This window comes from Coccinella septempunctata, chromosome 2, assembly GCF_907165205.1.
Source record: "Coccinella septempunctata chromosome 2, icCocSept1.1, whole genome shotgun sequence".
Classification (NCBI taxonomy): domain Eukaryota; kingdom Metazoa; phylum Arthropoda; class Insecta; order Coleoptera; family Coccinellidae; genus Coccinella; species Coccinella septempunctata.
The window spans coordinates 27940966-27963544 of NC_058190.1; the positions used below are offsets into that span (position 1 = coordinate 27940966).

The following is a 22579-nucleotide window of genomic DNA, read 5'->3' on the forward strand; positions in this document are numbered from 1 at the left end:
TATTGATCTAACGTTTATTGAATGATGATTTTATTAATTACAATCTGAGCTTATATACTAATTCGGAAAGCAACAACATTGCCTTATTTGGACATAGCGAATTTGCGTCATCCTCGGCGGTCGCCTTCCATTTTTACCAGTCAGCAGATTTCAGGCGGTAGTTTATTGAATTCGCTTCTAATTGAATTGAAATCTGGGACGGAATTTTCCATGTAGAACTGAATATTTGAAATAATGTGGAATGGAATGGTAATGTTTCGTTGTCTATATCATACTCCTTCATCAGAAATATTCTCAAAAATCTTCAGAAGTTAAATTTCTCGTTCATTGTCAGAGGAAACAATTTTTTCCATTTGATTTACTCCTTACAAATTAGTGCAAGAGTTTAAGCAGGGGCAAATCGATTATTCAATTTTTCTAATTGATTTTGTTTCAGAGACTTGGAGTGAACACGCAAAAGAATTTCAGTCTCAGATAAGTTGTTTTCAGTTGTGTCGAAAATACACATCAAACACTCAGATTGTTGGCGACCATTCAGAACAATGATATGTCCGTTAACTTTTCCTATCAAATCTTGAGAACACAAAAGTTGCTGTCAGCCTAAAATTGAACTCTCAATCTTGTTAATTTCCTCTGAGATATTCGAGTTAAATTTCCATAAATGTAAACACATTTTTCACGATTTTGCCGAAACTAATGGCAACATTTTAATGAAATTAATGCCAAACATGTTTCGGAAGCTGATACATATTAATTTGTTTTTATATCAGAGGGCGCTATAAGGTTATATACTATATTCACTTTTATTTTAGCACTCGGTTGGCCATGGAAATTTGACATATTCCACTTTGTATAGTTCGAAACTATAACATTTGTCAAAACATTTTTGGATTTTAAATCAGTGCTATGTTGTCTGTTCTACGTAAGTAATTACGTATTTTATCACAATGTCGAATCACTTCGGAAAATATGTGACGAACATAATTGACGTTTATTTATACGAACTGATTGAAGGCATACCAAATCTAGTTATTTGTATGGAAAATATACGAAAGATCAGTTTTTGAATATACATATTAATTTTTGCTATGGAAGAAAATTGAACTATTGGCACATAATATGCAGTAGCTTGAGGAGAGTTAATGTTGGTTATCTTCTTTGTTAAAGGTTAAAATCAACCCCAAGATGAAATGCATCTGATGCAGTGGTAGGGAATGGGTATCTCTCGAAAGAATTATGGCTGTGACTACACCTTTTCCAGTTGTAATTCAGAAAATCAAAGTTCAATTTCAGAAAAGCAAACATGTATTTCAGATTAGCAACATTTAATTCAGAAAAGAGAAATTGAATTTCAGAATAGTTAATTTAATTTCAGAATATAGAAATTGAATTTCAGATTAGGAAGTTGAAATTCAGAAAAACAAAGTTGTAATTCAGAATAGTGAATTGAAATTCAGAAATAGCATATTGTAATTCAGAAAACGAAAATTGTATTTCAGAAAACATCAATTCAATTTCAGAAAATGTAATATGTAATTCAGAAAAGTATCAAGTGATATGTATGACAATATGTCATCAAACTTCTCATGAAACTTAAGTCATTATCGAGAAAAAAATCAAAAATGGAATTGGAAGATAATTGTGCAATATGCAGAATATCCATGAGTAGAAACAAAGTAGTTAAATTATTGCCATGCAGCCATCTTTTACATGACAAATGTGCGGAGCCTTTGAGGGATCAGACTTGTCCTATTTGCAGAACTGTATTTGTGGAAAAAATAGAAGTTACCAGGACCATATATAAAAAAAACACAAGTCAAGACAGGCAGCGTATAACAGCATGCGCAAATAAAGGGGACGATTGGGTGTCTTTATCAGAAACTTTGGGTGTGAAATACAAAACTGCCTATCAGTGGGTAAGATCAGGAAGGGACAGTATGTTTGGAAAGGGTGGGAAAAAACCAAAAATTTTGAACAGTGAACAAATAGATATAATGATCTCATGGGTTGAGGAAACTTGCGACCTAACTATTAAACAGTTAAAAGCCAAGGTGTTAGCAGAGTTTGGAAAATCAATATCGAGCACAACGATAACAAACTATTTAGAAGGAAGAATATTCACATTAAAAAAGGTTCATACAGCACCAGCTACTATGAACACCGAAGAAAATAAATTGAAACGTGCCGATTATGTAAGGTCCCTTAACAATTTCATCCGTCAAGGAAAACAAATCGTTTGGATAGACGAGACAAATTTCAATTTATTTTGCCGAAGATCTCGAGGGCGTTCCAAAGCCGGTACTCGTGCAATTCAACAGCTCCCGGCAGCAAGAGGTCCGAATATACATGTGATTGGTGCTATTTCTGCCGCTGGTGTGATTGCAATGGAAAATAGAAGAGGATCTTACACGGCGCTTCTAGCTAACGAGTGGATTCAAAGACTTATGAATACATGGGAAGACTTGGGCAATCGATTGTCAGATTTGGTTATTGTGTGTGATAACGCTCCCTGTCACTCTAGGCTAGAAGAAGTTGTCAATGCAACGGAAGCTAATTTGTTGAGATTAGCTCCGTATTCCCCGATGCTAAACCCGATCGAATCAATTTGGGCTAAATTGAAAATGGGGGTGAAAACAAGACTTAGAGTCCCTGAGGTGACGGCCCCAGGGGTTCAAGAGCAAAGGTTGCAATATTTGGAGCAAATTATAGATAGAAGTAAAGACACAATTATGGGAGGTGACTGTGCTCGTGCCGCTCAGCACACAACAACATTTCACGACGCAGTGCTAGATTTAGAAGATTTACCAGTTGGTTGTTAGTTTTGTTATGTTAGCTTTATAATCTTATGTTAATTTTGTTAATTGTGTTACTTTTGATATTACTATTAATACTCTTCCTGAAGACCAGGATATCCCAATATAAGCTTCCATCAATTATTCATTCACGATCAAGAAATACCTCACCTGTACTCATTGTTATTATTTCTATGTAGAGTACATTCTGAATTACAATTTCCTATTTCTGAATTACAATTTCCATTTTCTGAATTTCAAATCACGAAATCTGAATTCCAATTTACACTTTCTGAAATGCATATTACTATTCTGAAATTCAAATTACCGTTTCTGAATTTAAAGTTCTTATTCTGAAATTCAAATTCCCTTTTCTGAATATAAACTTACTATTCTGAATTACAATTTTCATTTTCTGAAATTCAATTGTCTTTTCTGAATTACATTTTACGTTTTCTGAATTACAATTGGAAAAGGTGTAGAGTCCCGACTCGGGATCTGTGTCCAGTCCTGACTGACGAAATCAAATTACCAAACAAGTCTCTTGTCCTTACTCGGGATCCTTGTCCAGTCCCGACATTGTAAAAGGGTTTTGAGGTTATGTTCGAGAAACGTATAATATAATTTATGAATATTTGCGACAAAATTCAAGGAGTGATTCCTTATCAAAAACTAGTGTGGGCTTTTTCTAAATCAAGATTGAAAAGACAAGAGAAAATGCTATCTTGGAATTTGAGAATGGAAGGAGTAGCAAAGTATGCAATTCTAACTGGTGAGAAAGTTGAGAATTGCTTAGTGTAAATTGATCCAGAAGAATTGCTAGACGTAATTTTTGATTCAGAATTGAACCTCTTCCTTGCGGTCTTTCTTGTCTGAAAAAATGTGATCGAGAAAAGAAGCTGCCAAATATATTTGTGAAATGTATGATATTATATACGAAATAACGATACAATGCTGCGGCACCTCAATAAAATGGATTTTTATTTGAAGTGTATGAAAATTTAGCCAAAAAGGTAGAGGTAGTGGTTCTGTTTAAAATGTTCACCTTAGATGTTTCATTTCAAGATTGCTATTTTTTCTCTTTATAAATGTTGATTTGAAAATAAAATATACTTTAACAACATATTTATCTTTAACAACTCCATATCTACATGCCCGATTGAAATATCAATCATTGTTTCTATTTGACTGGGTATAGACTTATGATTTGTACTGAAAATTGAGTTTTTCGCTACTTCTTTCACTGCTTAATAAAGTCAAAGCACCAGTTCAGTGCATCGTTGAATTAGGGACCGAATATCAGTCCCAAATTTATTGACGTCACTCGACACGAGTCCCCAGTCGGGACTTTAGTCACAGCCAAGAATTATTGGATAATTAGAAGAATGTTAAATTCTTCAACAAAAATCATCTTGCATCAATGAAAGTCAAAATAATTGAAGGAAGATTCAAGACAAGGTAAACTTCACCATTAAAAAAAAAGTTTATAGGAATTAACAATTAACCGGACAATGGGCTCGTATTTATAGCTGTTTATTTTTAATACTTTGATATAATTATAATAATTTACAATGTATACGACAAGTAAAATGTTGAATAGAAAAATTTATTTTCTGGAACTTATTCTACGATGACATTGATTGAAAATCCTGTAGTAATTTTTTGGATCCGTTCAAATGCCAACACTTTTTTGGGTCTGCAGAGGGAAATTCTTTGTCATCCTCTTCATTCCCAATCTTTCTGATTGTGGAAATAAAATATTCAGCTAAAATATAAGTCGTTTGAATTCAGATGAAACATTATATAAATTCACTTACACTGAATATGTTCGCTACCGTCTGATATATTGTAGATATTCAATCACTTTCGGCATTTTTGTAATATTATATTAATTGATATTACTTGTGGCAACGGCGTTATCATAAAGTAAGTCAAGGGGTCTGTTCTGTGGGCGTTATGACATTAACAACATTTCATAAGTGCCAACCTTACTCCGTTTTAGTTACAAAAACTTGAGAAAATTATTTCATGGCCAACCGAGTGCTAAAATAAAAGACAATGGAGTATAGTTAGACGATTCGTACTTATACTGAGTAATATTCACATGGCTTTTTCAAGGTTGAATTTATTAGTCTAAATTTTAAGTGAACTTAAACATCCTTCAATTTTACACCAAAAAGGTACTCTTGGTAAAACTTCATACTCTGTAACATTTTCGAAATATTTTGATTTGAAATTTATTAAATAACCGATGCTGGTATGAAGTAATGATGATTTTATTAATTAGTATGCATTTTGTTTAAAAGATTTTTTTGTCGCGTATATGAAACCCCATGATGAAACTGATACATGTTGAAAATTATTGGGATTAAGACCTTTCTTTCTTGTAATGAATTTTTTTTTCAATGTCCTTCGTCTTGAATACGGATGGCTTACGAATTTTTTACAAATAAAACCCCAATTATTTTTCAGTTTTCTACCTATCCTAGAGTCGGGGTCACCTTTTTTTGAAACATTGTAGTATACATACATACACCAGCTCTATCTATAAATGACCCTTAATTTCGTGGAACTCTTTGTTTTTGTAGTGTTTTTGAGGGTTACCATCCCTTGAAATTTAAGGCAATATGGACAGTCTATCAGATGAAAGTTCTTCTTGGTCTAATGCTCCAATCCAAAATATTTCCAAGAAAACACTCAGAAAGAATAGGACACTGAAATCAGCATCCCAATTTCCTTAATTTCACTGCATCTTCATGTTCATTAGACATGTAGCAAAAGTTTAGTAGACCTCATTTTTCTTTTTGGAATAATGAAAGGATTATAATCAGCGTATCGAAAATTTGAACGAATTATTAAGCTCTGATTCTGTTTTTGGCACCCCCATATCTCATATATTATGTTTCTTCAACAAATATTGTCTTCTTCGGAAAATAATTTAATTTACCATAATGAATTCACAGTATGAAGAAGCGAAGAAACGAAAGTCGAAGAAGGAGAGGAGTTCACGTATATTATCAAAAAAGATGGATATCGAAATGGACCCCGTTCAGACCACAATGCATCAAATATTTTACGACGATATGTTGTTCTATACAAAATATTCTACTTCGAGAACAACTTCGATGGGCAGTCACATGGATATCAGCTTAGACCTGTCGTTCCGCGAGCAAGAAATTCAAGTTGGTACTTGTAAGTCCACACTTAGCATTTATGAACCTGTATTTGAACTACATCTTATCTTACAATGACAGCGCATCTTTTCACGAAGAACAGAATAATTGGCCCAATGACGATTGCAAAATTGAGGCACAACATAAATTTGGTGAGGACTTTTTCTAACTCAGACTTCACCTATTGCGATTGTCCTCAGATTTTGAGTTTCTACCACAAAGAAATGATGACACATTGCAGAGGAGCAGGTTGGCAAAAATTCTCTCATTTGAATTCTGAACTTTCAATTACTTTCAAAATGAATTTTTCAGGACAAATGGTTCAATTATTGGAACACATGCAGCGATATGCCTATTTATGTATATTGAATATGAATATTTCCGAAGCCCAACATGTTTTGAAGCAGGCATTCGTTTGTATAGAAGTGAGTTGACATTCTTTTTGAGCCGCGATTTTGTACGGCTTGTGAGGTTGCCACCGCAGGAAATTGATATCTGCCTAGCCCCCAAACTGCCTCACCTTGCTGAGGCTGCCTCAAGGTTAGCCAATGACAGTCCGATTTCTGGTCGTGCTCTAAAGCGCCTACTAAAGGTAAGCGCACATTCAACGGCATCGGACGGACGGTATAGATCGGAATAAATTACTTTCAATGGAACTGAATGGAGCAACGCACATATGTGCGGACGGCAGGCATCGCATCGCATCGCATCCGACGGAATTGAGGAACCAGATTTAAATTCCGACCGATGCGTGCTGTGCGATACCAATCGGAGATTGCCGCGGCATCTGCGTCATTTCACAAGTCTCTACATGCAGCGGCTTGTACGGGTAGTCATACGAAATACGAATTCACGGCAGAAACATGAGTTTTCAGGAGAACTTAATACTGCGCGTACAAAATTATAATGAATTGTACAATTTAAGTGACAGAAATTAGCAACCATTTTTTTTTTCGTCCTTCATCAAGTGCGGAAATGAATGAACGGCTCCTGTTTACTTTAGCGCCCACCTTGGATGTTTGTCTTCGATTTTTTCATCAATTTCAATGAATTCGAATGTTGGCATTAAGAGAACTCGATGAGTTAATGATTTCAGTTAGTTTATTCTGAAAAATGTGGGGAATTTTTCAATTTTCGATGAAATATAAATAATGGTTTAGGTTAGGTTAGTTTAAGTTAGGACAGTGAAAAATCATATTTGTACATGAAAATGCCATTTTAAGATATTAATTAAACGAATAAACGATTGGATTTAGTTATTGAAGGGCTGGACAGGGAAAATATTACAATTCGACTGATTTATACCGAATTTTCGCAATTTTCATAAGAACTTTGAAAAATCATATCTCCCAAACTACTTCTTCTAAGGTTGAGACATGTACCAATCGATTTTTCATACAAGACTTTATCTGAGAAAAAATCGACGTCAAAATCGGAGGTGGGCACTAAACTTTTACCAAATGAACATATTCTCCAAAATCCTTCCTTTTTTACATATGTCATGTATCCACATTCGTCTACGATTCCTTCGCTTTTTAAACTCTTCTTCCTCAAGAACAAACGCTAGTTCCTCACCGCTTGAAGACATATTCGCAACTAATCTATTCCTCCGGAGTCCGACGATTCCGATGTTATATGTGCGATACCTTCATAAAAATTCCGCCGCTGCCGTGCCGTCCCTTCCATGCCGTCCGTCCGATGCCGATGTATGTGCGCTTACCTTAATCCGGAAGGCAGCGGCTTTTTGTTCAAGGAATTTCATCCCGGCTGATTTTAATACTGTAGGTTGTAGTCACATTGCAAATTACGAAACCGACCGTCAGCTTCAATAATACCATCGGTGGGTGCGGGCGTGGGCGGCGGCGGGACTTGGGAAAAAATGCAAAATTTCAAGTGATTTTATCCCGGCTGAAATTTTCTATATGTTATATTGATGTTAATTAGAAACATAATAGTGAAGTCAGCCGATCGGCGGAGGGTGGAAAATACTATTACTACTACTACTACTAGTAGTATACTATACTCAGTTGATACTCCCATTGATTGAATAGGGTGTTTCACGTGAGTGGGTCACTGAATTTTTTATCTTATTCATTGAGCAAAATTGAAGAGAGAGAAGACTAAGCTACAAGTATCATAGAACTCATACGAGCTATCCAAATATGCAATATACTTTGGAATTGGGGGTCGCCAATTTCTTGAGAATTTCAAGATCTTTTCTTGATCTTGTCTTGATTTTAAGACAAGATTTTTTCAGACTTTCAAGACAAGACAAGAAATTTTATGTCAATACCAACATGTCATGTCAAGAAAACAAGAAACCTTGAAATTTCTCGTCAAACCAAGAATACGCTAAAATATATCAATTTGTGAAAAAGATAACATATTCTAACATGAAATACCTATTTCTATTGCACACAATTTTTGCTAGAAAAATGTAAATTGAAAATAACTAATGGTAATCTTGTTGAAACTCGAATTGGAATCTAGATTTGCAATTTTCGCATGTATTTTGGCTTACTTATAACTTTCGCCGTTGGTACTTGTATTCACCTGAATTATTATCTTAATAATTGAAATATCTACATATGTGGTTTCAGGACATATTTGAATCAGATAAACCCCCACCAAAATGGCGGAAAAATTTACTCGAAGCAAAAATTTCAACCATATCAGCTAAGGCTTACCGAGAGCTCGGACTTCATGCTGAATCTGTAGACCAGTTGAAGATTGCCATGGAGAAATATGGTAAATATTGACGTTTGATCGGTTAAAAGAAATATCCAAGTGCTTTATATCAAAATTGAGAGGAGTAGATCGATAAAAACAGACTTTCGCTAATAATAATTTATCAAAAACTATTTTTCTAATTTTTACATATAAAGTGACACTTTTTAACACATTTCAGGTCGATTCTGTTCGGATCTTGTTATAACATTGCTAAATCTACAACATTGTTATAATTATAAAATATAGCAATATGACTGAGCGACCGAATATTCTGTTTCACCGTTTTACGCAATATTGGTTATGAGTTTTGGCCATAGCAATATTGTTGAAAAATAATGGAATGTTTGAGCTGACAACACTGTTCTGAATCTCATTTCATAGAAAAGAACATGTAATTCTATAATTGTTCTATGAAAAAAAAGAATAAGTTGTGTTCAATCAAAGAGTATCATCAATTGATACTCTTTGATTTAGTGTTTTATTCGGTATTTGGATTGTGAGTTTTTGGTTGAACTGTGCATTATGACTGGAAATGAAAAAAGAACAAAAAATCAGATGAAATTGATTTGATAATCAATCTCCTAGAAATTCTCTATGGATTTTCACCCACTTGTAGGTAAAAAAGAACTGTATTTTTACTGGTCGGTTCCTGAACCAATCCATTCAACTCTTCTTTCCTTATTCAAGCGAAACAGTTCCAGAAACATTTCATCAGGCAATTCAAATGAATTACTGGTGTTCCTAATATATCGAAATTGTAGTCTCATATTTTCGCTATTGAAGCATGTTTATAATTACTTGCCTATTTTCTAAATTTCTAACGCTTGGAAGAAATGTAAAAACAAGAGATTCACTGCCATTTTCAACTTTGTTATGAAATAGCAAGTACTTAAATGATGTTGCTGATATAGCAAACTGAAATAACAAGATCTTCTAGAAATTGACAGATCATATTGCTCAAAATCAATGATTAGAATACCAGTTTTTCAAACTTTGCTGTGATAGCAATATCTTTTCTATAACCATATTACTATTTCCAAACAGAATCGACCTGATTGACGTTTTGAAACTTTTTACTTTTTACTTTTCGCAACCAGTTTCGCAAAGTAAAATATTTCGCAACTGATGATGAAACGATACTTGCTTTCATAGTAACGGAGTGAAAAATTGAATAATTTCCTTCACTAGACGATTTTGAAGGAATCTCCGATAAAAGCTTTCAAAGACGTTTCTGGTACTTTTAATTTGAATTCATAACAACATCATATTCAAAATTAGAAAGAATATTGTGTGAAACGCGTTGGGAAACATTATTTTTCGTATTTCGCGTATTACGAAAAATATTGCTTTTCCCAACTGATGGTTGCACAAATAACTAATCAGGTCGATTCTGTTTGGAAATAGTAATATGGTTATAGAAAAGATATTGCTATCACAGCAAAGTTTGAAAAACTGGTATTCTAATCATTGATTTTGAGCAATATGATCTGTCAATTTCTAGAAGATCTTGTTATTTCAGTTTGCTATATCAGCAACATCATTTAAGTACTTGCTATTTCATAACAAAGTTGAAAATGGCAGTGAATCTCATGTTTTTACATTTCTTCCAAGCGTTAGAAATTTAGAAAATAGGCAAGTAATTATAAACATGCTTCGTTTTAGTAACTTTTTGGAAACCTTCACTTGAAATTGTCATTTATAGCGAAAATATGAGACTACAATTTCGATATATTAGGAACACCAGTAATTCATTTGAATTGCCTGATGAAAAGTTTCTGGAACTGTTTCGCTTGAATAAGGAAAGAAGAGTTCAATGGATTGGTTGAGGAACCGACCAGTAAAAATAAAGTTCCTTTTTACCAACAAGTGGCTGAAAATCCATAGAGAATTTCTAGGAGATTGATTATCAAATCAATTCTATCTGATTTTTTGTTGTTTTTTTATTTCCAGACATGATGCACAGTTCAACCAAAAACTCACAATCCAAATACGGAATAAAACACTAAACCAAAGAGTATCAATTGATGATACTCTTTGATTGAACACAACTTATTCTTCTTTTCCATAGAACAATTATAGAATTACATGTTCTTTTCTATGAAATGATAATCTTACGCTTCAGAACAGTGTTGTCAGCTCAAACATTCCATTATTTTTCAACAATATTGCTATGGCCAAAACTCATAACCAAAATTGCGTAAAACGGTGAAACAGAATATTCGTTCGCTCAGTCATATTGCTATATTTTATAATTATAACAATGTTGTAGATTTAGCAATGTTATAACAAGATCCGAACAGAATCGACCTGATTGTATACCACTATTTCTTTTCATTTCAATTATATATACAGGGTTCGGCTCAAGTCTGGAATAAAATTATATTTCTCCAACCAATAACTCAAAATGAAGAAAAAAGGACTCGGAAAGAAACCGAAGAGATCATTATGGCTCAATTTATGAGTACTATCTCCAGAAATGATGATGGGAGATATGAAGTTTATATGCCATGGATCGAAGATCACCCTCCACTACCAAGTAATTATGGAATTGCTAAAAAACTTCTTGATTCCTCGTTGAAGGAACTTAAGGTAGATGGCTATCATGATGGGTATAATCAAGTCAAGAATGGTTAAATGAAGATATCATTGAAGAAATTCCTTAATCAGACTTTTTGAAAGAGGGACATTATTTACCACATCGCCATGTGGTGAAAGAAAATAGTGCCACCACAAAAATAAGGCCAGTTTTTGATGCTTCTGCTTGAGAGAAGAGTCAACCATCCTTGAACCAGTGTTTGAAAAAAGGAGTTAATTTGATCGAGTTGATACCCTCACTTTTGATGAGATTCCATGTTTCGAAATTTGAACTGATTTCTGAAATAAGAAAAGCCTTTTTGGAAATCAGCTTGAATGTCGAAGAACGAGATTTTCTGCGGTTTTTATGGTCGAATGATACCGGAGAGCTTAAAACGTATCGTCACCGAAGAGTAGTTTTTGGAGTTACTTGCAGTCCATTCCTCTTAGGAGTAGTAATCGAATACCACCTGAAGCATGGCCTCAAGAACTCTGAAGAACAAGGAACAAGATAAATCATTACATAGCTTATCAAAAGTTTTTATGTTTATAATTGCGTAACGAACCTGAATAGTAGAGAAGAGATTCAGGACTTCATTCAAGTCCCGACGAAATTATTTGCCGATGCCAAATTTTATCTTCGAGGTTGGGAGCATACGGCATTTGATGATTCTCTGATGAATACCAACACATCCTCAGTTTTGGGACTTCTCTGGAATGAGAACTTAAATACGTTGCAGTTGAATTCAGAATGGTTCCGAAAAATCAATATTGACACCGTTACTAAACAAGTGATTTTATCAAACGCAAATCGACTTTTTTATCCTATAGGATTTTCTTGTCTGGTGTCTCTTCGCCTTAAAATATTGTTGCAGAAGATTTGGAACTCGAAAATCGACAGGGTTACCGATGTTAAAAACGACATCAAAAGTAGTTTTTTGTGTTGGGTCGAAGAAATTCCCACACTTCTAGGCTTGAAAATTCCTAGATGGTTTTTTAGATCGTTAGATGGAAAAGACCATTGAAGTTTGTCAAGCTAGTCAAGATGCCTTTGCCTCCGCTATATTTTTGAGATCTGAAACATGTGACGTCGTGAATGTTCAACTCGTTCAAGCCAAATCCAGAGTTTCTCCTCTTAAACAAATCCCAATCGCTCGTCTCGAATTGTTAGCAGCTGCCATAGGAGCCAGATTATCCAAAAGTGTTACTAACACCATCCATCCTACCATTTTGATTTATTGGTGGTCTGATGCGACAACAGTTTTATCCTGGATAAAAGCTAATGAGAAATGGAAGCTGTTTGTATGGAATCGAGTAAGAGAAATTCCAAGTTTGACCAATACAAACGGCATCACGTTCCTGGGAATCTCAACCCAGCAGACCTCCCTTCTCGCGGATGTTCACCAAAACAGCTGATAGATTCAAAATGGTGGGAGGGACCTCAATGGTTGAGAAAATCTCCAGAAAATTGGCCGAATCAAAAATACAATAGAGATGAAGAGAGGATTGATACAGCAAATGTATCCATAGCAACCTATTTTTGTGGTATCATGAAAGAATCTCGAAATACGGGAAAATTATCAGAGTTCTTGGAAGGATAAGAAGGTTTATTGCAGATATATAGCAATCAAAAGGCGATCTTTAGCCAACCTCCCTCATGAATATAAGTTACTGAGCTATTTCGGATGAACCTATTCCAAGCTCGACTTACAACGCTTGGCGAAACATTAACCGCCGGACTCTTCCCGTTGGGTAATCCCTTTCTGTATCAACCGTATGATTTGGACAAGTTGCACAGGGTGCAAACATTTTCCCGTTTATGACTGACGCATCGATATTACTGCTATTTCTTCAATTATTGTCAAATCATATCAAACTTATGCATTCTACCTAAAAAAAAACAGGTTTAGTAAATACCACATGGTTTTTTATGCCACCATCTACAGCCTACTAGAATTAATCCATTTCGAAAGATCAGCAAGGTAAAAGAAGAACATAATAAAAACAAGTTAAAATATATCCCAGTGTTTTCTAAAAGAACACATGCATAACAGATGTTTCAGAAAACATAACAAAAGCCACGAATATAGAGAAATTTATGCGTGATCGCTATTAATTCTTAAGCAGTGTTACTCATTTGTGCCAACTTGAGGATTATCTTCGTTCATTGTTTAAAAAGTATTATTATCGATGCTAACTTTTACCAGATCTGCCCTCCATTTAACGAACAGAAAAACATCTCAACTCTATTAAAATGGCCCCAATACTCAGATAACACAATTCAGAATTTCAAAGACACTTATCAAGCTTTCAAATGCCTCACTCAGAAAACTATAGAACATATACACCATTCACTTTTATTTTAGCACTCGGTTGGCCATGGAAATTTGACACATTTCACTCTGTATAGTACGAAAATGTGGGGTTATGACGCTTGTCAAAACATTTTTGGGTTTTAAATCAACTCTATGTTGCCCGTTCTACGTAAAAGTTTCTGTTATTACGTATTTTATCACAATGTCGAATCTCTTCGGAAAATATGTAACAAACATAATTGAAGTTTATACAAACTGAGTGAAGGCACACCAAATCCAGTTATTTGCATTGAAAATACAAGAGATCAGTATAATATCATAATATGTACTAGCTTGAGGAGAGCTAATGTTCGTTATCTTCTTTGGCAAAAGTTTGAATAAGTTACATCAGTTGTAGATTTCAAAAATATTAAGCCGAAGATGAAATGCTTATTATGCAGTGGTTGGGAAAATTAACAGATAATTATAAGAATGTTAAATTCTTCAACAAAAATCATCTTGCATCAATATAAGTAAATGGAATTAAAGGAAGTTTCAGGTCAAGATGAACTCCACCTTTGAACAAAAATTTGACATGAATAAACAATTAACAGGACAGCTGGCGCGTATTTGTGGGTGTTCATTTTAATACATTGATATAATAATGATGATTAGGTATTTATTGGTACCTCAAGACATTTACAATGTATAGGACAAGTAAAATGAAAAATAAAAAAATCTATTTTCGGGAACTTATTCTACGATGACAGTCATCGAAAATCCTGGTAGTAAACTTTTCGCATTAATTCACTCAAACATAAAATTCTCAAATGCCACCACTTTTTTGGGTCTTCCAATAGAAAGAAATTCTTCGTCATCCTCTTCATTCACAGTCTTTCTGATTGTGGAAATATTCAGCTGAAATATAAGTCGTTTAGATTCAGATGAAACATTATATAAATTCTCTTACATTGAATATGTTCGCTACCGTCTGACATATTGTGGATTTTAGAATATAACTATTTGAATGAGTGGACCTGAATTCTAATTAGCACTTCCTGAAACCCTGCCTCTTTTTTCAATCACTTTCGGTATTTTCGTAATAAAAATTGATATTAGTTGTGGCAACGGCGTTATGACATTAACGACATTTCATGAGTGCCAACCTTACTCCGTTCTAGTCACAAAAACTTGAGAAAATTATTTCATGGCCAACCGACTGCTAAAATAAATGTGAATGGAGTAAAGATGTACTGAACTGACGATGACAATTTTCAGGTTTGAAGTTCGCCAAAAACAAAATAAAACGAGCCATTGCTTCAGCTAGAGCAAAACTTGACAAAATGCTAACTTTTTACATGTTCCCCGAGCTGCACACAAAAAGATTGAGTAAGAGCATATGTGAATATTATAACGATATTTCAGAAACACTGAATATGTATGCAGAAGTTCTTATGGTGAGTACAACCTTTTATCAGACCTCGGTGGAGCGTCAAAATGGAGTCCTGTATTTAATTCTACGGAATTGTTGTCTACGGTTTGTACTTCACTTGAGGTAATAATGAGTTTGTTTCAGGCTGCAGGGAAATGGAAAATGGCAGAACTTATAGCCCTTAAAGCTCTTTATAGAGCACTGAACGCTCAAACGAGTTTCATCAGGATTTGTGATTGCTTTTCAACTCTGATAACCATAGTGATATGCAGAAGAAAACGTTCAATGAGTATAGCGCTAGAAGTGCACGCTTTACGGTTTTGCTACAGAAAAACAAACAGAGTTGAGAGTGCTGAATTATCGGCAGTTTGTAAACTGTACATGACAGTTTTTATGGGGAAGTAAGTACTTTCACTTTCCAAATTGTGCGCCGGGAGTATACAAGGTGGGTCTTCGACTCGTACAAATATTTTAACAGTAGATTCTTCAGGTCCAAAGAAATTTTTTTTTCCTATTCCATTTTTTCCGATTCGACCCTAAAAAAGGATATAGCCATTTCATCATTTCAAGTTTTCATAATGGTCTGTAAAACTGAAAGACGTCGGTGATATGTTGTGTTCGTAAAAGATTTATCAAATAAATGAAAAACTATTTTCCTACTAGCGTTTCGAAAGCCTATTTCTTTCCACATGCATTTACGTTTGGAAAGTAGTACCTACTTTTCCGCACGCAAATATTGTAGAGTCGCATCAATCATAAAATTTTAGCATTTCTCTATGCCGTCTATGCGCCGATCATAAAATTCACTCGACAGCTTGACCGCAGTGTCTTGCGCAAAAGTATAACTTTCCACCACACTTGTTAGGAAAATATCACTATTTCGAGATAAAACTAAAAATAATAGTTTTTCATGGTTTTTCAACAGCCTGTATGTTTCAAACACAGCCGATATGTAAAAAATGATAAAGAAAAAAGTGTTTCTTTTGACCCCAAGAATATCTACTGTTGAAATATGAAATATTTATAAGAGTCAAAGACTCACCCTGTATTTACATTTTCGAATGAAGAGCATAACTTTAATTTTCGGAATTAATTTATGAACATCTGCCTCTAGGTATACCATATGAGTCATACCGATAATGGAGCAAAAATAAAATTTGTCAGATGATGTCGATCCTCTGTAATGCGACATTCATATTCGTCTTGCACCACCCACAATTTTTTCCGATTAAAGTTACTTTCCATGCATATTGATTTACGTCCAGTTTCATAATCAAATTTAAAGTCACTTTGAGATTAAAGCTTTGTCTAGTGTCATTTTTACGTCCGGTTTCATAATAAAATTTACGGCCGGTTTCATAATCAAACCTAAAGTCGCTTCAATTTTAAAGCTTCCTTTATCCCTACTAAAAATGACATTAAAGGAAGCTTTAAGCTTAAAGTGACTTTAGGTTTGATTATGAAACGGCTTTAAAATTAAAGGGACTTTAGGTTTGATTATGAAACCGGCCGTTAGTATTGTCAAAGGAAGCTTTAAAATTAAAGCGACTTTAGGTTTGATTATGTAAGCGGCCATAGGTGTTTCCGAAATTAATCAATTTCGTTGCATTTCAGAAGCGGATCGCACATACTAATGCGTTGTGTAAATAAAAAAAAATATTTCACTAAACGGATCAAAGCTTACCCTTGTTGCTATGGGTTGAATAATAATAGTTATTTTGTTTGTTGGTATATTTATTCCACCAGTTTGAAAAAGGGCCCGAACCCGAAACGTCTTATTATATTTGACTTAATAAATCAATTCGACATCACGGGCATTCTGGAAGCTAAAGGATAGAGTGTTTCAAAATCACGACCTCAATCTGAAGACCAAGACAGCTGTTTACAAGGCAGTGGTCCTCCCAACGCTTCTTTACGGAAGCGAAAGCTGGACGCCCTACAGGCGACATATTAAACAGCTTGAACAAACGCAACAACGTCATCTAAGACAGATAATGCACATAAGATGGTTCCACAAAGTTTCAAATGCAGACGTCTTGCAGCGCGCGAGTTGTACAACAATTGAGACTCAAGTAACGAGGGCCCGACTGAGATGGAGCAGCCACATTCTGAGGATGCAAGACACAAGACTCCCCAAAATAGCTCTATATGGCGAATTCATTGAGGGAGCCCGGAAACCAGGAGGCCAGTACAAGCGGTTCAAGGATACACTACATCAATCCCTAAAATCAGTTAATGCCAATCATAACTGGGAACAACTAGCATTAGACAGGTCACAGTCGAGGTCTTTGGTATACAGTTATAATGAAGACTCGAGAAGGATACAGCGGCGGCCAGATCTGGTTGGTGACTATCCATGCCCGGAGTGTGGTAGGATATGTAGGTTACGGTTGGGACTCTACAGTCACAGGAGAGCACACAGTCGCAATTAGCCCTGAAATATTATAAGTCTGTTCGCCCCTTTTTTTTTTCCTTTTTTTTTTCTTTTTCCTTTTTTTTTTCTTTTTCCTTTCTTTTACTTTTCTTTTTGTTTTCTCCCTTTTTCGTCTTTTTGTAGATTCATTCCCGGCAACGGGATACAGCAATGAATGAATGAATGAGGTTAACACAATTCCAAACGATCAATTATTTAATACAACAATAGTTATTTTGATACAAGTGAGTGTTCATTCATGAGAATAAAGTTTTATCGACGACCCCAAAGGACAAGTACGTTTTTTGGGATATTTATAACTTATGTGTTGTATACAAAATTTTATTTCGATTAGGATTTAAACAATAGCAATTTCGAAAGAATTATCTTATTTACGAAATGAGATGAAAGGTATCGCTTCGATTGATTTTTGCTATAGGGCATTGTCCAATCCATAGCAACTAGACCAAGATGACGTTTATTCACTCATGCTTGTATTATGTTATTTCACTTGTGAATTAAAATTTTTTATTTCACCGAGTAGATGAACATCGAATTACCCTTGTCGCTATTGGTTGAATGATGTCATTTTTAAACGTCAAAAGGAAAGAAATTAATAACACAAATTATTTGATATCGCAGGTTGAATAGATCAGAATTGGATTACAGTATACATCTGGGATATATCATAGTTCGATTGGCGGCTTCTCTCAACGAAACAGATAAATTGTTAGAGATATCCTCCAGCTTGGTGACAGTTCTTCTGGGAAAACTTTTTCTTCAAGAAGCGGCTAGTCTTCTCCTGGAACTGGAATTCTGTTCAGATAATATCGATGATACTTCAGGTATCAACTTCATCTTTACCTTCTCCAAATAGTTTTTTTTTATTGTCGAGAACTATTCTTTGATACTTGCCCGTTTACATTGCCATTGGGGCAACACAATCCAGTGGCTTTATATTTGTTTTTGGAAGTTCTATAATATGAACATACAAGGGTCCAAACAAGTACTAATTAATGTGCTGCATTATTGTTGAAGGCAATGCAATTCAACACGAGCATAATTTCACATAAAAATATTCGAAAATTTTACTTATGAACTAACTTTCTTACACTGTAGCAGCTGTGCCCAATATAGATAATACTGAATGATAATTTCGAATATCGGCTACTAGTCTGCGCACATGTCTAGGCTTGCAAGGAAAGCAATAAGAGTTGCTGTGCCATATCGCACAAATGTCGGTATGATTCATTGCTTCCTATATTTGTCCAGCTGTTCCTGTGTTCTCAGCTCAAGCGTAGAATTTATCGGAAGTAAATTGAAAAAAGTAAAAATTCAAGAACAATGTTTTGTTGAGTGTTTTCCATGACATAAACATGATAGATAGTAAAATATCGAATTCTTCCTACGAAACATTGTCATTACATGGTCAAATATATTTATTCAATATTTGTAGAAAATGTGCAACATTCTTTTCATCAATATTATTGACTCAATATAAACAATCGTCACATAATCAATTCAGTAATTAATATCGATGTTGCTGCAATTCTGTTGACAATGAAGGGACCTCTTTACTGGACATAATCAATATTTTACAGGTCAGATGTGGTTCCATTCGCAGTCCTTGCTTTTCCACATGGAGGTGGGATATTGTATAATTCCTTATCAACAATGTATGAGTTTTCTGGAAATACAAGCCATTGAAAGTGTAGATCTTAAAAATGACGATGGCACTAAACGTCTCACAATATTGATGTGGCTTTGGTATGTTTATTCGTTAGTCTTGGAAAATTCAATGATGGCTCTCTAGATCAATGAATTATCTGATCAAACAAAAGAATGGTAAATCGTATGAAAAACCAAAAATTTCATTCATTTCAAATACTTCAGGTGTCTTCGAAACGAACACTGGGAAAGAGCTGCACGATTCGCACAATATATCAAATACTGTATGAATAATTTGTCACCCATGACCGTAAGGACCGTTCTCTCCTTGCTGTACATATTGGAAGGATTCATATTACTCATTGTGCAGAAGTTGAATAGTGTAAGTAGTGATCTCAGGGGCGGATGGGACCACCGGGAAACCGGGAAGATTCCCGGTGGGCCGGTCGATTGTTGGGCCAGAGGGCTGGTCAGTTCGTACCATTTTTTTGTCTTCGGCGGAACATATTTGACGTCGATATTTTTATTTTTACAAATATTAAAAACCAATTCGAAATGAATGTTGGGAAAACTACCAATAAATATATGTTTCAATAAGTTTTGAAAATAACATTGAAAAAATTAATTATTCCTGAACAACTGGCATAAACAGGGTGGCTTGAAACGTAATGAAATACAGAAGTTGCAACAAACTCTACACGTGATTGTATGATTATTATGCTGAACTTACCTTATACGAATGTTTTAAGTTGCCAGTCCATGGGACACGGGGTGTGAAAGTAAAGTTTAGTTATGTGATATTAAACCTCTGTTTTTAATATCACACTACCAAACTTTACTTTATTACTTTATTTAACCCTTAATAACCTGAGTTATGATCACTATTCTAATTGAATAAATATTCTTTATAGAGTGTACAAAACAAAAACAACTCAATTTCTGTTTGAAAATTGTATAGTTTTTGTTTGAGAAAAATGGTGTTACAACTGTTACATATATGTAACGCTAATAGCTACAGTTACTGAGAAATAAAATAGATTTGCCAGGCCCGGATCTAGGGGGGGGCAAGCGGGGCGCTTGCCCCGGGCGCCAGCCTAAGGGGGCGCCAAAATCAACCAGAGGTTGAAATTTTTTTACTTTTGATTTTCTCGGAAAAAATTAATTTCCTAGTGCTAAAATGGAAACTGTAGAATGGAAACATGATAAACCATCACTATGCCTAAAATATTTAAAATCAATGAGGGATCAATTAACTGCATATTATTCAGTCATCTACGAATGACCGCCACACTTGGGTGAAATAGGTTGAAAGATCTGATATGTTTACACTGCGTCGCAAGCAGTAATTTCTTTGCCTGGGGAATTGCCGACTCATCGCCTTCTCATCTGGAACTAAGGGCCAAAATTTCCGATTTTCTATAGACCATAACATAAAAACTAATCCTTTCAGCATAATTCTGTTTGCATATTCGTAATCTATGCCTTAGTAAAAACACCAATTTTGGTGGAAATTGGTAAGATCGAAATTTTTTCAAATTTTCCATAGATGTACCGAGTTTTTCACCATAATTTGAGCCCCCCTTTAACTTTGTTACTAAGAGAGGTACAAAAAAATGTTTTATACAAAAGTTTCACGAAATTGAGTTTTTTTTAAATGTTTTCACAAAATGAAATATATACAAAGTGGGCGGTTTTCTGAAGAATATTTTTGGTCTCCGATCAAAACCGAATTCATTCTGTACACTAATTCGAGGGCGTAGAACACGAATATGCAAACAGATATTTAAAAAAAAATTCCTTTTCAAGTTATGGTCGATGGAAAATCGGAAATTTTGGACCTTCGCGGAAAAATTCATAAAATCTGATCCGTTCGGGATAGATGAATGAAGTGTGGATTTTTATATTTGCAAAGAACCAATTCATCACCAAAAAATTAAACAGCATATGACTAGTGCCTTTTTTCTAGCTGCTACAGCTCCTCAAAGTTGACCAATATTTCCGAAATTTTGCACTAAAAGTGATTTATTCCTCAAAATACTGATCCTCCAAAAATCTAATTGCATATTCGTGATCTACCTTGAATTAATATGTAAAATGATCCGGGTCGATATATGTAGTTACAAAAATAAATTTTGTTCGGAATAATTTCGTTCATGAAGCGCGGGTAAAAACGATAGACGATGGCGGGTTGCAAACGACATTCTTGTAAATACAAACTTTTTAATTTTTTTTTATTTATGCAATTTTTGGGAGTATTTTGGGAAAAGAATAACTTTTAATGGAACAATGAGAAAAAATATCTTTTGATGGAACAATGGGAAAAAAATATGACTGATTTTTTTCCCAAAGTACTCATCTTAGGAAAAATCTAATTGCATATTCGTAATCTATACGACCTCGAACTAGCGAAAAAAACTCGGGTTGAAAGTGATGACGAATATGCAATTAGATTTTTCCTACGAACCTTAGAGGGGGGGGGGGGGGGCGCCATCATGAATATTTGCCCCGGTCAGAAAAAATCGTAGATCCGGGCCTGAGATTTGCCAGTGAAATTTGCGTTACATATGTGTAACACTAGGTTATTATGGGTTAATATTATTTGACAGAAGCTTGCTCGCTATAGGAAATTTTTAAATCGAAACTATGCATCCATGTTGTGTATGGTTCAAAAAATACTTGATGTCAAATGTGAGAAAATTTGAAAATTTTCATTTTTTCAACCATACCTATAGACAACATAGATAAATTTTCCGTTGATTCTATTTACTCAGAGTTGTTTGGAATAAAATGGATTGAAATAAATATAAAACTAACATAGTGCAGATTGTAAGGAAGTAATTAATTTAAGGGTCGATTTATAGTCGAAAAACAGTGGGTCTTTCATATACATAATATATATTTTTTTTGAGCAGCCCATGTTTATATACAGCTTCCTGAAGAAAGCATATGAAAAGAAAAGTTTAATTTTTTTCTTAGAAACCAGAAAAGGTACAAAAATCAAATTGAGTAGTTGTTCTATATACCAATTTTTTGGTGTTTCCCTATAATGTCTGCATGCTATCCGCCAACTAGGTGAAAACTTTAACTTAAAGCAGGAAATCAAAAATTAATTTCTCGAAAGTATTGTTTGAATAAGAAAAAAAAATTCTAGCGAAACGATTTTAGAGATGTTCTTTAATATCCCTTGCAATTATACGGGAACATGGCCAATTTTTTCATCGCCTTTTCGCTCCCACAAAATGTCTGCTCAGTTTTTTGACACTTTTCTGAATTGTAAGAAAACATTTGAAAATTGCTTTTGGTGCCATCTTTAGGGGCTTTTCATCAAATTTTTTTTTTCATGGTAACTCATGCTAGCTACTCCACTGAACCCCCACCTTAAAAGAACTTTTTTCGTTCTTGAAGTGGGCCGGTCTGGAAGAAAATTCCCGGGCCGGTTCGAGGTAGCCCATCCGCCCCTGAGTGATCTCTTCATCTGCTATATAATTATATAACTGAAGAGG

The 22579-nt window shown here is 34.6% G+C and overlaps 1 protein-coding gene across 1 annotated transcript in view; it reads left to right on the top strand.

Moving 5' to 3' along the window:
• LOC123307125 (adenylate cyclase type 10-like) overlaps positions 1–22579 on the top strand; it is a 106013-nt gene that overhangs the window by 75198 nt on the left and 8236 nt on the right. The window contains exons 19-27 of the mRNA XM_044889343.1: positions 5756–5984; positions 6047–6214; positions 6278–6390; positions 8566–8713; positions 14842–15020; positions 15140–15396; positions 18051–18253; positions 19010–19175; positions 19302–19458. Of these exons, the coding sequence (XP_044745278.1) occupies positions 5756–5984; positions 6047–6214; positions 6278–6390; positions 8566–8713; positions 14842–15020; positions 15140–15396; positions 18051–18253; positions 19010–19175; positions 19302–19458 (1620 nt within the window). The remainder of the gene's footprint in view (positions 1–5755; positions 5985–6046; positions 6215–6277; positions 6391–8565; positions 8714–14841; positions 15021–15139; positions 15397–18050; positions 18254–19009; positions 19176–19301; positions 19459–22579) is intronic.